This window comes from Plecotus auritus (assembly GCF_963455305.1).
Source record: "Plecotus auritus genome assembly, chromosome: 4".
Lineage (NCBI taxonomy): Eukaryota > Metazoa > Chordata > Mammalia > Chiroptera > Vespertilionidae > Plecotus > Plecotus auritus.
In genome coordinates, this window is record NC_137775.1 from 146,883,568 (window position 1) to 146,905,907 (window position 22,340).

Here is a 22,340-nt window from a genome sequence, read left to right on the forward strand (position 1 = left end):
GTTTTTTTTTAAGAGGCAAATGTAATTTCAAACACAGGACATTTTAGCAGTGGTTCACAAAGAAACCAGGGCTTTCAAGAAAAGGTTAGTTATTACATTTGTGTTTGTTGTTTTATTCCCCCAACAGCTGACATTGTCTTTAGTTTGTCCTACAAAAACATGTTACCAGTGTATCTGCAAGATGCATTTTAAAAACCAACACTTGCTACTTCTCCAGAGGGTTCCACATTCCATAAGTAATGACTCCATCCCCTGTTGAGGTTGTTCTTACTGGTTACTTCAACAATCAGTACTTGCTCAGTCCCCATCTCTGAGTTTGCATTTACTTTGCTTCAAAAGGCACATCCACTTTTCCTACACACTTCTCCCACACACTTTGCAAATAAATCCCCAGTTAAAAGGTTAATGTTTTAATATGTGTTGTTATTAGATATTCTTCCATGACCTTAAAGGCCAGAATAACTAAAAATTCATTAACTGTGGCATTTCTGCAGCAGATCTTAATTTTTAAAGAAAGTCTGGAGCTAATTCTGACAGATGTTGCCATGACAACACTGCCGCCAGCAGCAGAGTTGTGCTGGGATCTAGCTGCTGAGGGTTTATGATGGGACGGCAGGCCATACCAGGAAAATAGATTGAAAAAGATGATTGAGATGAAGGTCAGGGGGAAAAATACCCACAAAATTTCTTATTAGAAAGGAAGCGCATAGATGTACCAAATGAAGTGTGTAATAAGAGGTGCCACCTTTGAAAGGAACACCAGTGGAGGCCGGTGTTCCCTGGGAGAACTCACCTGCGGTCATGCTGAGGGAAAATGACGGCCTTCGGTGCTTTAAGTACAGCCCGCGTGAAGAGGAGTTCTAGCTGCCAGCCTGTTTTTAATACAGGAATCTTCCCTTGGGGCTGTAATAACCCCAGTTGTATCTTGGGCTTTTCTTTAAAATGGATCCTGAAGAAAAATGTGTAATTTTATACAATTGCTAGGATCTTCAGACAAGTCAAGAGCTCAAGTTGGATCCAGAATACGAGACGAGCAGAAAAAGCCAGGGTGGCCTGTAGCCACAATCCCACTGTGACGTGATCTTTCTTTGTTACATCCCAGTGGGACCCTGGGGGCCACCCAGCTCCAATGCTGATTGGTGGAAGAATCAGAACTGAAACTCGGGTCTCCAGTTCCATCTCCAGTGCTACTGCCACTTTGTCACATTTCCCCACTTGTAAAATGCAAGCAGTGGGCCCTCGCTGGTTTGCCTCAGTGGATAGAGCATCAATCCGCGGACTGAAGGGTCCCAGATTTGATTCCGGCCAAGGGCACATACCTTTGTTGCAGGTTCGATCCCGATGTGCCTCTCTCACATTGATGTTTCTCTCTCTATCTCTCCCCCTCCCTTCCATTCTCTCTAAAAACCAATGGGAAAATATCCTCGGGTGAGGATTAACGAAAGTAATAATAATAATAAAATAAAATGCATTGCGCTAGATGAGCCCCAGGGCCCTTCAGCTTTGGGAACATATTTACCTCTAACTTGTAAACATAGCTGTGCGTCTCCAAATGCCGCATTTCTAAGTGTCCTTGGTTGTAACTCTGTAATACAATGGATAAAGCCAGAAGATTGAGTCACCTTCTTTTCCACGTCCCCATTCTGCACATATCTTTCTAAACATGAAGTCTACAGGCCTCGTTGCAAAAATAACGTAGTGAAAGTCTACCCAGCCAATCTCTTCTCAATGTTTTTATCATAATTTGCTATTAACTAAGAGGGATTTTATGACATGTTTGCTTAGATGCTCAGATGCTACATGTATTTGAGTGAAGAGAGATTTTACTTCTAATCTCTGAATCTCATTTTAAGCAGCAGCATTCCCAGCGTGTCAGTGAATGTGCTGGCTGTTTATAAGAACACACTCGAGTTCTTTATCGAACACCCCTTGTTGGTGTTGGGAGTTGCCAGCAGGAAGCAGCAGGTCCTTGGAGGCGCTCCAGGTCTCAGGATCCCTGTGGAACTCTGATTGTCGACTTGGATGTGGGTTGGTGTGAAAAAATCACAGAATTTAGAGTTAAACGGTTCCAATTCTGGTTTACTGGCTGTGTGAGTTACTTCAGCTGTAAGTATTATTTGACTTGTCTAGGAAATGGGAATACTATCTAATAAAGTTGCTGGGTGAGTAATGTGCTGTAAATGTCAAACACCTGGGATATGCCTGGAAAGCTGTAGATTCACAGTAAATGTCAGTTTTCCTCACGGGCCACAATATATTGAAACTGTCAGGCAGAAGCCTGGCTGTGGCTCAGAAAGATCACACTCATTTTGGGGGTACATTGGGAGCCCAGAATTCAATGATCTTTCAGCTAAGCGCCTCTGCCAAGAGCAAAGGTCAGAAGGCGGATGCTCTCTGCCTCTGTGCCAGTGGTTCTCAACCTTTCTAATGCCGCGACCCTTTAATACAGTTCCTCATGTTGTGGTGACCCCCAACCATAAAATTATTTTCGTTGCTACTTCATAACTGTAATTTTGCTACTGTTATAAATCGTAATGTAAATATCTGTGTTTTCCGATGGTCTTAGGCGACCCTGCTGGCGGTTCTCAACCTGTGTGTCGCGACCCACAGGTTGAGAACTGCTGCTGTAGAGCCTAAGACCATCGGAAAACACAGATATTTACATTATGATTCATTAATAGTAGCAAAATTAAAGTTATGAAGTAGCAACGAAAATAATTTTATGGTTGGGGGTCACCACAACATGAGGAACTGTATTAAAGGGTCGCGGCATTAGAAAGGTTGAGAACCACTGCTCTATGCCCTTTAGCCATGGAAGAACCATGTCTTAGCTAAAATTTAAAAATATACGTATCTTGTATTCTCTACTTATCACTTGTGGCATTTATCCCAGGAGAATTTTAATGAAATGAAGTACATCCCAGGCACACATATTAGTAAATGAAGAGTGTATGAGAAAACTGAAAGTATTAAAGAATAAATCACAAAAATGATATCAGATTCACTCTGACCAGGTTTTTGGTTTTTTGTTTTGTTTTAGTGTGTGTGTGTGTATGTGTGTTTTTCATTTTAATGCTCATCATTAAATATACAAAGGAAATCAAAACTTCAATAGTACCATATTCTAGAAATATTAGGCAAGCCCGGGAGAATTTTTCACAAACCAAGGCATGAAGTGGTTCTTAAAGTATAATAACTAAGCCTGGTATGGAGAAGTATGTGAGATTTTCACCCATCTTCACCCGAGATAGAAGACAGCTGGCAGCTAGGGCCGCCCCCATGAGTGTGGGGGCAGTTTTCTGAAGCCTCCGGGTCACCTAGAGCTGACACTCTCACACCAAGACAGCCTGTGACAAATATTTGGGGGATTCAAGACAGATGGTTGTGTGTAGACACCTGGAGAACCCGCCCCACCTCCTTTCTGAAAGGTTATCTAAAAGTCCCCAGACGGAGAGTAAAATGGAACAAACGTTTCCATGTCTACTTTAAACATCTGGCCTAGAGAAATTTCTACCTCATTTTAGATAACTACACAAACACATAAAATGTGTTTTAATTTTAGATAACAAACACATAAAAAAGCATAGGGCCTACAGAGAAAGGAATACAACAGAAGGAAAGCATTGCATAATAGAGTCAAAATTTTCTTTAGAGAACAACAACAACAAAAAAAAGTGCAGCAGAAAAATTTAAAAATTGTCTTCCTTTTGTTATCAGCAAAATTCAAGAGGACCTTGATTATTTGAAACAAGAAATGAAAGATAAGGCAACCTCAATGAGATAAAAAGTTGCTGATGAGGTAGATGAGAAGGGATCTCAGTGATGACATATGGAAATAAAATTTGCCTAAGAGTGGTAAAGAGCAGCAGCAACTGTGTGGTGAGTCATGATATGAGGACAAACTGGAGGAGCTCACCCAACACAAAGAGGAAAAGCACAAGCCAAGGAGGTGGATGTGGAGACAGAGACTGGGTGCAACGCCTGGTAATTACTGCTCCTAAGGAAAAGCTGTAGGGGAGGGAGTGGAAGCACAGTAGCCAGTGTAACAGAAGAAAACGTGCTCCAGCTGGACTTCCCTGGTTGAAGGAAATCCTGCATGCAGATCCTGAGAATCACCAAAAAGGGGCAAAATTAATGAGACTAGCATCTAAATGCAGCCTTTAAAATTTTTAAATTTGAAGCTTCAAAAAAACATCTAGATTGTGGAGAAAATGCACTACAAAACAACAATAATTAGGCCTCAGACTTGTCCTTCCAATACTAAACGTCAGAAGCTGTCAGAAGGACATACAGATTTTTAGTGCAAAAAAACACATTTTAACAGTTCTAAAGGCAGTAGTCAATCATGTTTGAAAACAGCAGGGAAACATTACCAAATATTTAAAGTATATAGCATCCATAGAACTCCTGAAAATCATTTTTTGAAGATGTATCATGATTGACTGAACGATGAATCAAAATCAGTGTGGCCCTAAGCCAGTTTGGCTAGGTGAATAAAGCATTGGCCTGTGGACCATAGGGTCCTGGGTTCAACTCCAGTCAAGGGTACGTACCTGGGTTGCAGGCTCCTCCCTGCCCCAGGCCCTGGTCGGACTTGTGCAGGAGGCAACCAAAAAACGTGTTTCACATCGATATTTCTCTCTGTCTTTCCCTCTCTCTTTCACTCTCTCTAAAAATTAATGGAAAAGTATCCTCAGGTGAGGATTTAAAACAAAACAAAACAGTTTGGACAGATGGGAAGATGTGATGAAACAAATGTAGCAACATGTCAGTTGGGGATCCTAGGTGCTTGGTACTTGGATGTGTATTGTATGATCCTTTAAATTTTTCTCTGTTGACTTTTTACCATAATAAAATTTTGGACAACCCTTCCCCAAAAGTCCTTACGTAGGACATCACAAAAAAATAAAGGGAGCATGTTTAGTATTTAAATGATTTATTTTGAGTGAGACAAGGGTGGCGGGGGAGGGGGGGGGGCGGGGGGGTGGTGAGAAACATCATTAGCTGCCTCTTGCACACCCCCTACTGGGGATCAAACTCATAACCTGGGCATGGTCCTGGCAGGAATCAAACTGGTGAACTTCACGTGCATGGGACGATGCTCAGTCAACTGAGCCACACAGGCCAGGGCTATTTAAATTATTTAAGTGTATAGCTCATATAATTGTTGTAAATATGATTACAAACTAAGATTTTTCTCACAGTGTTTATAACAGTTCTAAGAACTGGAAACCAACTAGTTCAATTATAGGAGAACTGTTAAATAGAAAAGGAAATAAAGCATTATATAGCTATTGGTAGAATTTTTCTACAAAACATCTACATGTTGTAAAATAAATAGACAAATAAATCCCCTGTATGCATAGAAATGAATAAAAATAAATACCTCAAAATCTTACCATAAATTATTTCCTCTCTTTTTAAACCAATGGTATCATTATTTTTTAATCAGAGAAAAGACCTAGTTTCAGTTAAAATAACCTGCCCTGTAGATAAGTATGGAATTTCATACTAGGGACTCTGCAGTTGTCATCTAGACCAGTTACATGAGTGGCAAGCTGCTTTTCAGGCACTGTTCAGAGATAATATTGCCAAGAAAGTAGAACAATGAATGAGTAAAATGAACCACTAAATTAAATCCCGGGGATTACAGCTTCTCCTGCAGTCAGGCACAGCTCTTACCTGTTTGGGGTCTCAATCCTAGTTGACTGGCTTTCACGACACCATCTCCTGGGGGACTGACTGGTGGTGTTTCTGTCACCCAGTTGTGTTTCCCTGCTTTGCAGGACACTGAGCCCATTGTTGCATTGCATTAATTTCATTCCACTTCCAGAAAAATTTCCAATGCAGCTAGGTGTATAAAAGGACTCTGACATGATTGCCATAACCCCATCACTTCCCACCAAGGAGATTGTTGAAGCCGAGTGGTAAAGCAGTCAGATCTGATTGAGAAAGTGAGAACCGCTCACCATCTCCAAGATGGGTCCCCCGCTGACCCTTGTGATTTGCAATAGTCTGGGGCTTGGGCACACAAGTAAACAACATGTGCCTAAGGGCAGCTAGAAAATGTTTAAATTCCTCTTTGCATTACATGTTTTTCCCTATAAATATATTTGGCCAACAGATAGTATATAGTTTTGGCAGAAGATAAGATAATGGTGTATCTCTTAACATTTGGAGTGAAGAGGAAAATATAATAACATTGAATAACAAAGGCTTGAAATACTTTGCGTGGTTTCAGTCCCCTGGTCTTCCTGGATAATACATTTAAAAAAATAGTCATTAATCATTATGTGTTTTTTTTTTCCTAGCAGGTGTTAACATCTACAGTAGCAAGGAAAGTCTAGAAAACGTTTCTCTTTTCTAAATCTACAAATAGCTAACAAATTGGAATGCATAAATATAATAAAAGAGGAATAACCCTATTACTGAAATCTTTTTCAATCTTTCCTTGATGTTATCTAGAGTTAACATGTAATCTGAACAAAAGGATTCTTATTTACCATTGTATTTTAATGTTGTTCTATTATTTCAGCCAGTAAATATGCTGTGAAAATACTTTGGTAAGAGCAGAAAATGTGGCACAGATCCCAGACATAAAGGGAGAATTGGGCACCACTGATTATCAGAGCAAAGCCAGAGGCAGAGAGAGGGAGGGGATCTAGGCAGTGGGCAGGCCTCTCTTTCTGCAGGGGTCTATAGACTCTGTAAATCTGACTAGAGAAATCAGAAGTCATCACTCATGGACTCAGAGAAGGATGGAGGACTGTTAATTTCTTCCCTTCCCTAAGTAGGTCATTCAAATCGTTTGCCTTTTCCCCTCCCTGGTCAAGTGGCCGTTTCCTTGGCACCCTGACTCTACCAGCACGGTTAATGTCAATATTTTGGTGATTTTTATTTGCCATCATTCTTATCAACCGTTTTCCACATGCTCTAGGCCCCTGTGAGAGAGAGAGAGAGAGAGAGAGAGAGAGAGAGAGAGAGAGAGAGAGAGAGAGAGACAGACAGGGAGATCAGGTCAATTGCTGACCTGCAATTGGCTCCTGTGAGGTCAAGGAAAGTCAGAGCACAGAGAGACGGTGCACTTGGCCTCCACCTGCTGGTGGCTGGCATCACAGCAGCCATGCTGTCAAGTGTGTATCAAATCCAGACAAGGGTGCCTGTTTAAACCGTTTACCAAAGGAAAGATAGTATGTACATCTTATGATAGTGAAATTTGACAGGATAAATTTGATAGGTGTATATCACACTAGGGATAAATAAGGAATTCTTTGTTAACATTCTATTTGTATGGAGAGGGTTAGAAAATTACGTTTGAGAACACCACCAGTGCTTCACAGAAATATATTGTCTCTGAAGCTGTATCAGTTCAGTTGAGAATAAAATCCAATTACTAGTTGTATGTGCTTGGAACATATATGTATGGAAGGATTTATATATAATCTCTTGGAGGAATAGCCTATCAAATATGATGGTGGCTGCTTTCAGATATGTGGCAACATGTATGTGTGCATGTGTGCACGTGGTGGTATTCACTGTCAGTTCATACTGTCTGCGTGTACATAGAGTCTGCCTGGTATGAAGCTATGGAAACCAGTGGGATGGTCACTCCACAGTGTGATTTTCCAGACAGATAGAAATCACAAACAACTTAGACCTGTGGCAACACAACTTGCTTTTTGCATTTAAGGCCATAAGCCCATTGCATGCGCACTGTCTTTAGGTACAGATTCTGATGTGAAGAAACTTGGCTAGGTCCTTAGGATCCTGAAGAAGCTTGTTGATTTCTCCAACAATAAAACTACAAGGAATTTTTCAGTGTTCTTGGAATTAAGATACCCTCCTAATTTATGTTCAACGGCAACAATAACATCCATTGGACCGCTCAAAAGGTCAATGTTTTTTTAAAACAAGAGGTGCAATTCTCTTAAATAAATATCTATTATGGAAATGTTCAGTCATCCACCAAATATAAATCCCCTGTTATCCCACTTCAATAATTATCAACATTTATAATTCACTTCAAATAAATATGCCTCAGTTCAGGTGAAAGGATTACTTTTCTGAACCTATGTACTTTAATGACAGGGTAGAAAAATAAAAATAAATGCTACACAGTGGCTAGTGACGCTACTTTGGATCATTGTACACTTTGGAGAGCCAAATTCTCATAAGAAATTTTCATAAAAGAATGAAGTAAATTTCTAAGAACATAAGTATTGCCCTAGCTGGTTTGGCTCAGTGGATAGAGCATTAGCCTGTGGACTGAAGGGTCCCAGGTTCGATTCCGGTCAAGGGCACATGCTCGAGTTACAGGGCTCGATCCCCAGTAGGGGGCATGCAGGAGGCAGCCAATCAATGATTCTCTCTTATCATTGATGTTTCTATCTTCCTCTCCCTCTCTCCTCTCTGAAATCAACCATATATATATATATATATATATATATATATATATATATGCCATAGCTGTAAACATAATTTTCAAAAAATATATTTTATTGATTTTTTTTTACAGCGAGGAAGGGAAAGAGATAGTTAGAAACATCGATGAGAGAGAAACATCTATCAGCTGCCCCCTGCATACTCCCTATTGGGTATGCAGGGGGCAGCTAATACTCCCCACAACCAAGGTACATGCCCTTGACTGGAATGGAACCTGGAACCCTTCAGTCTGCAGGCCGACGCTCTATCCACTGAGCTAAACTGGCTAGGCTGTTAACATAATTTTTAATCCCCAAAGTAAAATACTGTATTACAGAAAAGTGTACTCTGCGTAAGGTTACTTTTACATAATCTATTACCTGTAAATTTGAGTCAGAAGAAAGGTTTTTAATGCTTTTCTATGAGCTGTAGGTGTGTGGTTTGTATTTTCCATCTCCCATTTCTGATGCCCATTCTGTGGGCACCCTGCACCTCCCTTTTCATATTCTGGGTTTGACAATTTAATATCTGCAACATTCGAGCTTTCCTGACTTAATAGGACAAACTGGGTAGAATTTATTTGATAACAGAAAGGAATGTCTAATGTTAATCACATCAGAAAGCAAGATCAATTTTTGAAATATGTGCCCTGGGTACATTATATAAGATCAATCTAATATTCTTCTTCTTCCTCAGTCTTTCTGATTTGAACCGCTCAAATCAGATCAGCCTCACCGAAGTTTCTCTTGCTAAAGACTTGGACTCCACAACCAATTTGTTAAAAATTAAACTTCCGACTGTACTTTCTTCATTTCATTATTGCATGTTTTAAGTACTGCTTAACCTTCCTCTTTTGACTGATCCAACCCTAGAAACAAAATTTTCCTTTTTTTGTCTATTATACTACTCCTAGTAAAGGACTTTTGATTTGACTATTGATTATAATGAATATTTAATAGTAAAAATGGTTTGTTTGTTTTTTCATTCTCAAGAAATTCCATGAGAAAACTCCCTAATTTTTCCCCCATGAATGTGATTTAGCTCCTGGGACCTTCCCCAAGAAGATTGTCCAGTTTATGCTGAAATGCAGTTTTTCTAAATTCTGACTTTGCATGGTGAGGAGGCTTTCCTTGTGTGGCTTTGTTCCATGACCCAGGTACTGGGGCCAGGCCCCTTTCATTTCAGGTGACAAAAATAGAAAAGGCTAGTGGAGGGGACCCCCTCACACACACCTAGAAAGCCATGTCTCAGGATTGGCATTTGTCACTTCCATTCAAATTCCATTTGCTACACCTGACTGCAAGGAAGGCTCAGTGGGTGCCCAGGAAAAAGAGGAGTCGGGCCGGCTGGCATGGCTCAGTGGTTGAGTGTCAACTTATGAACTAGGAGGTCACGGTTCCATTCCCCGTCAGGGCGCATGCCTGGATTTGCGGGCTCGATCCCCAGTGTGGGACATGCAGGAGGCAGCCAATCAATGATTCTCTCTCATCATTGCTGTTTCTATCTCTCTCTCCCTCTCCCTTCCTCTCTGAAATCATTAAAAATTTATTTTTAAAAAAGAGGAGTTGGAGTTTTGCCGAACAGTTGGCAGTCTGCTGGCTATACCTAAATCCTGGGCCTTAGGACACTATAAAGAAAGCTTCATAATCTGAGGAGCCTCAGCCGAGGGGAGAGAAGAGAGGGCTGAGTCTGACTCTTACTGAGGCCCTGGAGACACAGACACCTGTTGGTTCTGGTTTGCAGATCCCACCTGGAACGGATGCTGATGTGACAGATGCAACCTCCGTGCCGGCAGCAGAGGGCGCCCCAGCAGAGGAAGCAGAGAAGGAGATGGAGGCAGCGCTCCCTGCTGGGGAAGAAGCAAGTTTAGAGGAGCCCAAGATTGAAACAGAAACTGCAGAGGTCCTAGACAGTGACAGATGTCAACCAGAGGAAACGGAAGCAGCAGCGCCTCAGGTAAGTGCCTGGTGACGTGGAGGTGCTAGGCTAGGGAGATGTGCCCGTTGGAATGCTCTGTCTATTGGTTAATGGCCATGACTCTTGGATGCCGAATAGGTTTGTAGCCATTTTGTGACACGCTGCTCAGGATTCTGGGGTTCCACGCAAGCCCCCAGGGCTTCGGTGACTAGGCTGAAATTAAGCACAGATAGAGGTAAAGGAAACTATGCAGTAAAGTGATGGAGAAAAGAATGAAGCACAGATGACGAAAAGAATGGAGGTGGGAGAAAGGGAATAGGATAGAATAATAGGGGGGCTGTGTGGATTATGTAAGAAAAAGGCCATAAAGTGCTTAGCCTGGTGCCAACCACATGCTGAGAACCCCAATATTAGTAGTTAAGTCATGTTACTATGATTATTACTTTGTGGTTGTTATTATTAGAGTACCTCCAAATTCACCCCAAATTAGGCTTCTTTTACCAAAAGCCCATCCTTACGTTGCACCTTCAAAAGGAAAAGGGGTCACGTGAGCCTTCGTACACATACGGGAAGCTGGGCTTTGCCCCAGGTCTGGCTTTCTTAGACAAGTGCTCAAGGGCAACACCTAAGCCGTGACTGTGGAGCCCCAAGCCCAGGGGCCAGAGCAAGCACCCGGCTCTTCCAAACCCCATGCGGGGATCCTCTCCTTTATAGAAGGTAACAGTGAAGAGTGGGCTTAATGTAGCTTTCCATTCTTCTGGTTATTTTACTCATAATAAATTTCCACAAGTCTCTCCAGGGTTACTCGAAGTTTGAAACTGAATCGCCCCTTTCCTCCCACGAGAAACACAGCAAGTAGCATTGGTGTTTGGAGAAAGAACTCAGTTCTCTTCATTGTAATATTTTCTTGTCACCATGCCAGGAATATTTTTGTATATATTGTTATACTTGTTGAAAGAGTGTATTATTGTCTTCAAATTGAAGAATGGAAGTGCTTTTGTCCACTGATGCCTGAGGGGATATAGAACATTATTATAATCTGAAAAGCCATAAATATCTCCAGACTTTCATTATGTGAGTTAAATCTCCCTCTCCCTGCTTGCTCTCACCTTTGTCAAAACATAAGGGGGAGGTTATGATCCTTTGGTCTACCTTCCCAGACAATAGAGCAGGGGTCCTCAAACTACGGCCCACGGGCCACATGCGGCCCGCCGAGGACATTTATCCTGCCCGCCGGGTGCCGCTGCCTGTCCTGCTTAGCAGCCGACTCGTCCTCGGCCCGCAGTGCGCATAGGAATTTGTTCATAGTTTTTTTTTGTTTTTTGTTTTTTTAACTATAGCCCGGCCCTCCAATGGTCTGAGGGACAGTGAACTGGCCCCCTGTTTAAAAAGTTTGAGGACCCCTGCAATAGAGTGTTGGAGTGGTTGGCGGGAGTCACAATCCCAGGAACGAACTGGGGTGTGGCTCTGATCAGAATCAGCAAGCATGGGCCACATCTTCACCAACAAGGTGGTTTCAGGCTCTTTGGGAGTCCCATGATACTCTGGGGGAAAAGCAGATGGGCCACGGCAAGAACGAGCCCATCCTTGGAATCCCACTGCAGTTCCTTTCAGGACTGTCTCCTCCACCCGCCATGACTCCGCCCCCTCCCCGCAGTCTCCTATCCCTCCTCCTCACTCTTACCAAACTGGATGATTATTCAAGGATCCAGAAATTAATCCCACGAAGGGTCTCTCTCTCTCAGGAGAGAGAGAAAGGAGGAAGGTCCTGCAAGGCGGAAGGCCCAAGGGCCAGAAAGCCTAAATCGGGTTTGGGGAACTACAGGCATGTCGTTGAATGAGGGAGGTAGGGAAACTGGGCATCACAGAGGGTGTGACAGGGAGGACATTTCCAAAGGACCACCACATTTTTCTTTCCCCAGGAGAAGGTCATCCCTGCTGTCATCATAGAGCCCGCTTCCAACAACGAAGAGGAGGGAGGACACGAAATAATGACAGGTGCAGAGCCCAAGGAGGCGACTGAAGACTCGGCTCTTCCAGGCCCCACCAGTGAGATGCCGGAGCCAGCTGCTGAGCAGAAGGCCCCCGAGGACTCCCAGCCGGAGCCCTCCGCTCCGCCTGCAAGCCAGGCCTCTCAGGAAGTGCCTCCCGGCTTTCTCTACAAGGTCTTTCCATTCTTCATTTTTAAATCTGGTGGCCAAGCGTCGTCCTTCCTTTGCCTTGAGGCCCTTCTGCTCACACCTTTGGTTTCCCGATGTTTACTTTCACTTTTTGCCACACAGACTCTTTCTGTACTGCTTTCCTCTCCCGCGACATCACATTGCAACAGGGCAGGAATTCTGTGCTGCGGGCAAGGGAACTACAGTGATGTCTTTCCACTTTTAGAAACGGATAGTTAAACGCTATGCCCCTTGGTAGTGAGTGGGTTCATGCCTTCCACCTGAGCGCCCTCTGCTCCCCGCAGAGCTCCGTGGGGGCCTCCAGCCCTGGGCTCACCTGCTCCCAGCTGGATTATACACACCTCCGAGGGCAAGAAACAGGAATCACCCATTCAACTCTGGCACCTGGTTACAGTGCAGGACACAGAGCAGGGAGCCAATAAATATTTTAAAAGAAAGTGGATAAATATGTTAATGGGCTTCTATGAAAAGGAAGAGAGAAACGAGGCCATAATTTGTGGGCAGAAGCTCTTGCTCAGAGAGGCCGTCAAGTGGTTACATAGAACCTTCATACACTGAAGGGTCCTTACAAAAGCCAACCCAGCAGATACTAGAAACACAGGCTTCAACCAGGTGTGAAAGGCAGCTAATCCTCCACAATAGAATATTGTTGGGAATTATAAGTCCCATCGTTTGATTTTACATGTCAAATTTCAGCTCTTGGTCTTTTAAGAAGTATTAAATTTTTGTTTGTTTGTGGGGTGGGATTGCCTCGTCGTGATCTTTTTCTTCTCTCTGCTTCTTAGGCAGTAACCGTTGCTACGTTGCTACCTCCTATGGGGATGGGGTGGGTATAATGGATTTATGAATGAATTATGTGAAGAAAACACTAAGCCTGTGGCAGGTGAGGGTAGGTGTCCCACTATGTTTTGTGTTAGAGAACAAGGAATCAGGATGCAGGGTGCTACTGGAGGCCTCTGACCTCCTCACTGACCACTTCACCCCTCTCTCTCTGGGTGTCAGTATTCTCATCAGAAAAATGAATTTGGGAATAAGAGAATAACTTCCAGCTCTGACATGTTATGATTCTACATGCAAACAACACATTTTAAGAGCTGATTATTTAATCTCATCGGTAGGGTCGAGGGGAGGGACACGGGAGAAATAAACCTGGGTGTGATTATAGATCATTATTTAAGCTGCATAATGGGGCTCATTTTACTATTCTACTTTTAAAAATTTTCCTATACTCAAAATTAAAAGAAATCTTTCAAAAAAGGGAACTAGAAGTAGATTATCATGTTTAAAAGGTAGGACAGGGAAAGAAGGAAGTTTATTTACAAGAGATTGGACAGAGGATTTGGTTAAATCCTGATTGCATTGTAACATGCAAGCGACGGTTTTCCCAATGCGACAGAAGCTGTGGTTAGAGGAACATTCAGCTAGGCATTTTTAGTTCAAGTTAAAAAACAAACAATAGTAAAGCATCCGTGATAATTACATGCAAATCTCTAGCAAAATTATGACGCATTAAACTTTAATGCACAGCATTTCAGCTCTAGCAGAAGGTATTGCATTACTAAATATGCGTCCAAGTGGCCTCAGTTTCCGTCTGTAAGAATAGGATGTGTTAAGTAAAGAAGAGGATTTCCTTTCTGCCTTCAGGAGACTTCTCCTCCCTTGGGGAGGTACAGGTCTTCATTTTTATCAGCTTGGAGATGCTATTGAGATGCCTGCGGATCATCTGACTGCGAGAGTTTGACCTGACCTCTCTTTTTCTTCCTAACATTAGCCAGTTCTTTTACAACCTTGCAGGTGGAAGCACTGCACGATTTCGAGGCAGCAAATTCTGATGAACTTAACTTACAAAGGGGTGACGTGGTGTTGGTGGTCCCCTCCGATTCGGAAGCTGACCAGGTAAAGGACGAGATTGGAAAGTGCTGTAAGCTCTGTTGGTTTTTTCCTAAGGTTCAGTTGGGCATAGTGACTTCCTGAAGCTGTTTGCATTTTCTGAGATGCTGCAAGGCCACTCTGAAAAGGATTTAAGGGCTTATGACCACAGTACATGACAAAATTTAGGTTTGGGATGCTATTGCATTATTTTTTATACAAATAGATGACCATTTCTTATTATGTGTCCACTTTCTAGAATGTCTCTCTGAAATTAAGTCTTCAAGAAATGCAGACACTCTTTTAAAATAGTGTTCCATTGTTTTCCAGTCTCTACACAGCTAATACTGTGAAAAACAGGAAAATGTGACTAACTGATTAAAGTTAATCAATAGAAATGTGTCCTGGGATGGTCTAGCTTTTGGAATTTGTAGTGAGAAATTTAAAGCAGTCATTATGTTTTCCTGATTTTAAGAACTTCTCGGCATCATGTTTTCATCATCCTATATAATAAAAGCCCAGCGACTGAACAGTGGAATGACCAGAATGACCAGTCGCTATGACACGCACTGACCACCAAGGGGCAGACACTCAACCCAGGAGCTGCCCCCTGGTGGTCAGTGTGCTCCTACAGTGGGAACGCCCACTCAGCTAACGGGGATGAGAGGCGCTCCCACAGCGGGTGGATCCCCGCAGGCCATGCCCCCCACCAGTGCACAAGTTCCATGCACTGGGCCTCTAGTCCTATATAATAAAGAGCTAATATGCTAATTAAACCAAACAGCAGAATGACCATCCAGATGACATTCTGGATGAAGCCAGGGCTGCGAAGGCCGGCCAGGGCTGTAAGGGGCTGTGAGGGCCAGCCAAGGCAGCTGGGGCTGTGAGGGCTGAGTCCCTTGCATGATTTTCGTTCATTGGCTTCTAGTTTCAACTATAATGTGCTTAGGTCTTGTTTTTTCATACTTTTCTTGCTTGAGGTTCACTGAGCTCCTTAGACTTGTATCCTGGTAATTTTCCACTACATTTGAAAGATTTTCAGCTGTTATTTCTTATTTTTTTTCCCTTTCTTCTCTTTATCATATGTCAATTATACATATGTTGGACTTTTTATGTCTAAGACTGTTATTTTTTGCCCAGTATTTTTCTCTCTGGTACTCTGTTTGGGTAGTACAGTGACCCTTTCTTGCACTACTTTGAATTTGTTGTTAAGGTTGTCCTGTGACTTTTTTAGTTAGGATATTATCTACATAGTTCTATAATTTCTGTGTTGTTCTGTTATGTAGTTTTCATTTCTTTACTGAGATTTCCTATCTATTTTCATTATTACCATCTTCTAATTTAAGTACATGACTGTATTTGTAATGACTGCTTTAAATTTCTCAGTGCCTATTCTAAAAGCTAGACCATCCCAGGACACATTTCTATTGATTGACTTTTGTCAGTTAGTCACATTTTCCTGTTTTTCTTACCTGTAGAAATTTTCTTACAGTGGGTAATTCATTATAGAGTCTGGATTCTGTTTTCTGTCTCTGAAGATTACTTCTTCTAACAGGCATTCAAACCACTGGATAATTACCTTGAATCCATGGAAGTTTGTTTTACTCACTTTGTTGGAGTGGGTCTGTTTCAGGTTTGCCGTACTCTTAGGATAAATTCTTAGTCCTGGGCCATTGTCTCTACCTCTAAGACATGGCCCATCTGGAATTTCAATAGAAATTCTGACAGGTTTATTAAGCCCTCTAACTTGATGGCATTTGAACTCTAAATTCTACCTCCCCAATATTCATCTGAATCTCTACTCATCTTTTCCAGCCTTCCTGCTTTCCCAAGGCCTCTTGGGGGTCCCCCTTATGCATTCATAGTTTGGGGGCAGCTCAGGAATTTATAGAAGCTTCTCTGTGTATTCGGGGACTTGCCACGTATATCTCTTTTTTCAAGATATCCCCTATAAAAGTATAGTTGCTCCTCAAATCTATCCTCTGAATGCCCTGCATCACATAGACTGCGGAGAACCCTCAGCGGGGGTCGGGGCAGGGGAGGAAGGCTGTACTAGCACAGATCCCACCCTCACAGCACCCTACTTTCAAGAATTAAATTGTCTCTGATTTCTTCCTGCTTTTGGTTACTCTCAATGCCTTCAAATGGTTGTTATATAAGTACAACCCCTTTATTTATAACAAGCCCATTATATAAACTTACATTTTATAGTATATATTTTGTAACAAATAGTCATTTCTATATTAAAATAGTTGCATATATCTATACATATGTATATTACATCTATAAAAATATATAGTGTTTCTAGTGCTTATAATGGCTCTGTGCAGAAGCATTTGTCTGCTACAAGCTATTTTACCATTACCAAAACTGGAAATCCTTAGTCTACCACATATTTTAAATAGTTAAAATTTAATTTTCTATTTGCCTCAGCTAAAGATTGATACCGGCTAATAATAGTTCACTTAACTATATAAATTTTATTTCAGGATATACATCTTACAATATATCTTTTTGTTACATTTGTTTTCATTGAGAGTATTACAGATATCTTGATTATAAGTTTGTGCCAGTCCTTTACTTTTATTCTTTGTTGAAACAATTTTAAAGTGCTTGACTCTACTTGGCGCCATTAGATTTTTCACTCATTGTAAATAAAGTCAAATATAAAATATAGACACTTGCAGAGAAAAACGTGGCCTTTTGTATGCTTACCCAATAAATTTAATTAAAAATAAAATAGAAAGAAAATATTTAGTTATCACCTTTTATTTTATGTATAACTTTGTCCTTCACACATATAACATCATAATTTTAAAGGAAATAATTTTTGTCATCACCTAGGATATTATCAGTTATTTTATTGTCAATTTTTCCCACTGTTATTTTTTCTGCCTTCAGAGATTGGCCTGTCTAAATGCTTATATTTCTTGTCTTTATAGCAGCATCAATTTATAGTCTCAGATTATATCACAAGAAAATGTATTCAGCTTCTTTAATTTTTGAGTTCCCATTTATCTGATGTACTTGAACTTCATTGGGAATTGGTTCAGATTAAATCTGGCCATCCTTCATCTTAAGAGGGATCTCTTTCATGTATTGGTTAACATAGTAAATATAGTCATGCCCCACTAGCTTTGCTTTGTATGGTCTGTATGTTCATGTTGTTCCTTCAGCTCAGCTTTTTCCATGTAGGATCGGCTTATCTTCATAGGCCAAGGGCAGACGGCCACCTCCGTTTCTCCGTTTTACATGTCATCTCCCGTGCTGTCTGACCACACACAGATGGGTTATTTAACCTTTCTTTGACTAAATGTCTGCAGTTCCACAAAATAGATACATGTTTATAAGCAGTAATTTATAAAGAATATACGAATGTTTCCAACAAGAATATCATGACAACAAACTGCTTTGTACTTTATATAAACTTGAAAATGTAGATACTATAGCAGGGTTCCTCAAACTTTTTAAACAGGGGGCCAGTTCACTGTCCCTCAGACCGTTGGAGGGCCGGACTATAGTTTAAAAAAAAAACCTATGAACAAATTCCTATGTGCACTGCGGGCCCGGGATGAGTCGGCTGCTAAGCAGGACAGGCAGCGGCACCCGGCGGGCCAGATAAATGTCCTCGGCGGACCGCATGTGGCCCGCGGGCCGTAGTTTGAGGACGCCTGTTTATAGCAACCATAACACAACAGTAACATCAGGCAACTTTTCTAGCCGTTAATATTTGAAAAGCCCAGTATGTGGTGGTTTATTTAGGTTACATGATGTGAGCTGGGGGAAAGAATGACAGAGTTGTTTTTTATTAGCAAGTGGTTCAGGATGAAATTCAAGAACTTTGATGGCCTTGTTAGCACTATATTCTAACCCAGGGGTCCTCAAGCCTTTTTTTCACTGTGACCCACAGGGCAAGAAATGTTCCTGTGCATGACATCTTTTCACATGTGTCCCTCTCTTTGTGCTGGCTATCATTCCTTTTTAAAAATATGTATATATTTCATTGATTTTAGAGAGGAAGGGAGAGAGAAATAAGGACAGAAACATCAATGATGACAGAGATTATTAATTGGCTGCCTCTGCACGCTCCATACTGGGGATCGAGCTCACAACCTAGGCATGTGCCCTGACTAGGAATCTCCTGGTTCATAGGTCAATGACCAGTGACCTCTTGGTTCATAGGTCGACACTCAACCACTGAGACACACTGACTGAACTTTGCTGCTGTAATTCTAACCCTTTTCTTTTCCTGAACAACTCAAGTCATAATCCAGTTGCCATCAATCAACTATAGTTTATACAAAATGATATTAATAGCAACCTTCAGTCAGCCTTCCCACTGACCTCAGCCCAGCAGCTTACATGTAACGTAACATGTTGGTGCAGAACCACAACACTAACTACACAGATTACTTTGTTTAATTGTTGGCAGTGCAGGTTTTCCCAGTGGTCGGACCTTGAAAGCCCTGTCTTTGTCTTGCAGGATGCGGGCTGGCTGGTAGGAGTGAAGGAATCAGACTGGCTCCAGTACAGAGACCTCGCCACCTACAAGGGCCTCTTTCCAGAGAACTTCACCCAGCGCCTGGAGTAGGGCCAAGAGTATTGTAGAAAGAGCCTGGTTTTGAGGTTTTTTAAACCTTCATGAAAACCTGAAGAATTCACTTTTGCTATTACACTCTAATGACTTGCAGACTGATGCCAGATACAGGTTGGAAGGATATATCAACGGAGCATGTGTGCAAAAAAAGTGTAAGAAAAAAAAAAAAGCAAATGAAGGAGAAAGTCCTCACTGGTTCCCCTGTGATTCAGAACAAGTTTGTTTGTGCTTTGTCTGAGCTGTGGAGACTCTTGTACTTGACCCCCTCCCACCAATTCTAAAGTAGCTTTCTCCAGACCAGAACCTTAACTTTTGGCACCAAGTGTGTGGTATTAAGTGCTGCCCTGCAGAAGACGTGCTGAATTATCCTATAGTACAAGACTGTTTCATTGCCCGGGGCAGGTGTGCCCATGTGCCACGCTCCTTCTCTCTCTCTCTCTTACAAGTTTACTGTGTTTAAAACGAAACTGCTGCAAAAGTTTTCAATGTTCTTTTCCAACACACCTCTGTCTCTCTCTCCCTACACATATATATATAGACATATATATGGACACCGTGCACGAGCTAGTTCCCATCACTCCTGGGTCTATGTGTATGCACCAAAAGACATATACATAGCTGCTTTCTTTCCATTGTAGCCCTTTGCCTCTCCGGTGTCATTGATACATGCATTGCTCTTATTCTGTCTGGCGTTGCAGTTGCAGTTTTGCCTCAGAACAAAACCAGCCATCCCATTGCCAAAACAGTCGACAGTATCTGTGTTCGTAACGTGCATTTTTCGGGGTGCAATGACAAATAGCAGGTCAGAGCTGCTGTCCCTTTGGAGAAAGCAGAGCCTGATTCTCTGCATGTCCGGCTGCTGTGGCTGGAGGCAGGCTGGTCGGGATGAGCAGCAAACTTCCTAACTTCTGCCTTTAAGAGATTGGCTAGATGACGGGGCATATAAACCCACCCCAAAAGAACACTTAAAAATAAGCTCCTCTATATTTCCACCTCCTTATATTTATGCGACGCACCTTCACAGATTGTCCTAAAATAAGCTAGGTGACGTATGCTGTATTCACAGATCATCTGTAACGATAATGTTCTCAGTGCTGTGTCATTCCGAATAAACCTTTGGTCCGCTCCAGCAATTACCCCAGTTCCTTCTGACGAGTCATTTGTTTTGGAAAGCTGGTCTCAGTCGGATTCCCCATGTGAAATAGTTATGTTGGAGTTGTTATTTGTGCAGAAATCTGCTTGTGACCCTTGGTTGTGCTCCACAGCCCCCTCCCTTCCCCCTCCCCTTCATTCCGGTGATTGCTGGTCCCTGGCGGTCCCCGCTGCCTGACAATCACTACAGCACAAATAACAGCTGCGGACCAAGGCCCCGCAGAGGTGGCGGCTGTGGCCCCCGGTCTGTGTATCACAGAAAATCTGACGACCTTCATAATCAGCGATTTCTTCTCACACCAGCCTCATTTTTTGGTCACTTTTCTTTTTGACATATTTATGTTTGTAGGCACATAAAAAGAAAAATAGATCAGGGGGATCGTTGTTTAAGGAAGTGAATCCTTACAGCAAAAACCTTTCATTTCATGTAGATGCTTTTTCTGCCAGTATCATTCTAGACACAGTGGAAGTGGATCAAGGATACACATTGCTAGACTTTGAATTTTGGTATGTATTTATGATTCACGGTTTGATTTCTCCGGGTGGATTACTGACTTTGATGTTTGTGTTAATAGGGAAATAGCAATGATCCACCCAAGATTTTGGAGGGGCTAATTCCCGGGGAAGCTGGATCATCATGAATGCTAGTCTGGTGCAAGAAAAGAAGGTGCACAGCCCAGCAGCATAACTGATGACTCAGCAAACAACGTGCAGTATTGTGCAACGTGTAGTAGAAAGCCATCCCTGGCATTGAGCGTTCACGAAAGAGCTTGAAAGCTAAGACTGAAAAAGCCGTTCTTACAATAAATGCACCTGATGTTCTACAAAGATCATTGTCCCACCTCCTGGAGCGGTTCCCCTGGAATTTCTCTCATGCTCCCCCGCCCCCCGCCCCGTAGCGGATCCCAAAGTGAACAGCTTGGCAGGACGTAGCTCCTTCAATAAGTTTAGCTCACACCTGTAATATCCCTGGAGGAACTTAACAAGTTCTTCCAAAATGACATGCTTTAAATTACCTGCTTTGCTCTAGTATAGAGCCTATGAAAAACTTTTTAACACCAAAAATGTAATCAGATTATTTGTTTCAGCAATTTTCAGGATCCTAAATTTTCCAAACCAGTGAAAATTAAGAGGGTGAAGTGGAAGCGATGGGATGGTGGTATTCTCCAGAAATGTCTATAGATGTGGAATGAACATTCTTTTCCATTTCAGTGAATTTTCTAAGGGACCTGTGAGTAGTTAGTTTCAAGGACTTCCTATGGTTACTAGTTTGAAAGGTCCTTCCATATCCCTTTCTCAATTAATCTAATTCAAATTCTCAGGCCACCAATCCACCTTGTGGCACATCACCTGATCACGTATTGGTGAATTTGTAGTTACGCTTTATTACAAAGGGTTTTGACCCCAGAACCCTATCCAATCCTCCTCTTTGTATTTTAAGATATTCTGACAAACCCAGTGGCACTCGGACCTTCAGATAGCTTAAAGGACCTTCAAAGAATCAGATCAAGAAAGCCTGTGGGTTTTATTGAACACACACCTTGCTTGCATCCCTACCAGTACCACGTATAGACATGCATTTAGACCTGCCTTCAGACATGCACGTATATACTTGCTAAGCTTTCTGGCAATTTGAATTTTGACAGCATCTCAGCATAGCCAGGGCTCTGGGATGGGCGGAGCTCTATGCACCATGCTGTCACAGTGCTTCCACACCACCTGCTCCTTCGGACAAAGCTGGGGCAGCTTTTGAGTGAGCAGACCACATCCGTCCCGGGTGGGGCTGCCAGGGGGTGCAGGTTCAGAATTTGGAGCCCTCCCTTATCACATGAAGGAGCTGTAATCAAACTACTAGACCAATTCCAGCAGGACCACATGGCTCCTTCTGATGGTCCACTCAAGAAACAGCCTTTAGAAAACTGCAAAAGTTACAATAAGTCAATGAGTTTAAAGAGGACTGAAGCTCCATGCTTTATGTCACACAGCCTGCACGGCCGAGCACCTCGAAGCCTTAGACATGGGCTGATTGCCTTGCTGGGACTCCACTACTCTGCAAAGGAGCCCAAGCTGCCTTCTGGTTTTTACTTGAAACCCAGCGGAGAACCTTACACACATTCTGTGCCAGACCTTGCAGATGAGCTGGTCACACAGTTACCCGACGTGGTGGCGAAGCCCCGTCTTCCCAGCATATGCAGCCTCTTCCC

At 42.3% G+C, this 22,340-nt stretch overlaps 1 protein-coding gene across 1 annotated transcript in view; it reads left to right on the top strand.

The window, feature by feature from the left end:
* AMPH (amphiphysin) overlaps window positions 1-20,955 on the top strand; it is a 158,508-nt gene extending 137,553 nt beyond the window's left edge. The window contains exons 18-21 of the mRNA XM_080666970.1: window positions 10,165-10,377; window positions 12,261-12,503; window positions 14,313-14,414; window positions 18,871-20,955. Of these exons, the coding sequence (XP_080523096.1) occupies window positions 10,165-10,377; window positions 12,261-12,503; window positions 14,313-14,414; window positions 18,871-18,978 (666 nt within the window). The 3' untranslated portion in view covers window positions 18,979-20,955. The remainder of the gene's footprint in view (window positions 1-10,164; window positions 10,378-12,260; window positions 12,504-14,312; window positions 14,415-18,870) is intronic.
* Window positions 20,956-22,340: the final 1,385 nt, after the last annotated feature.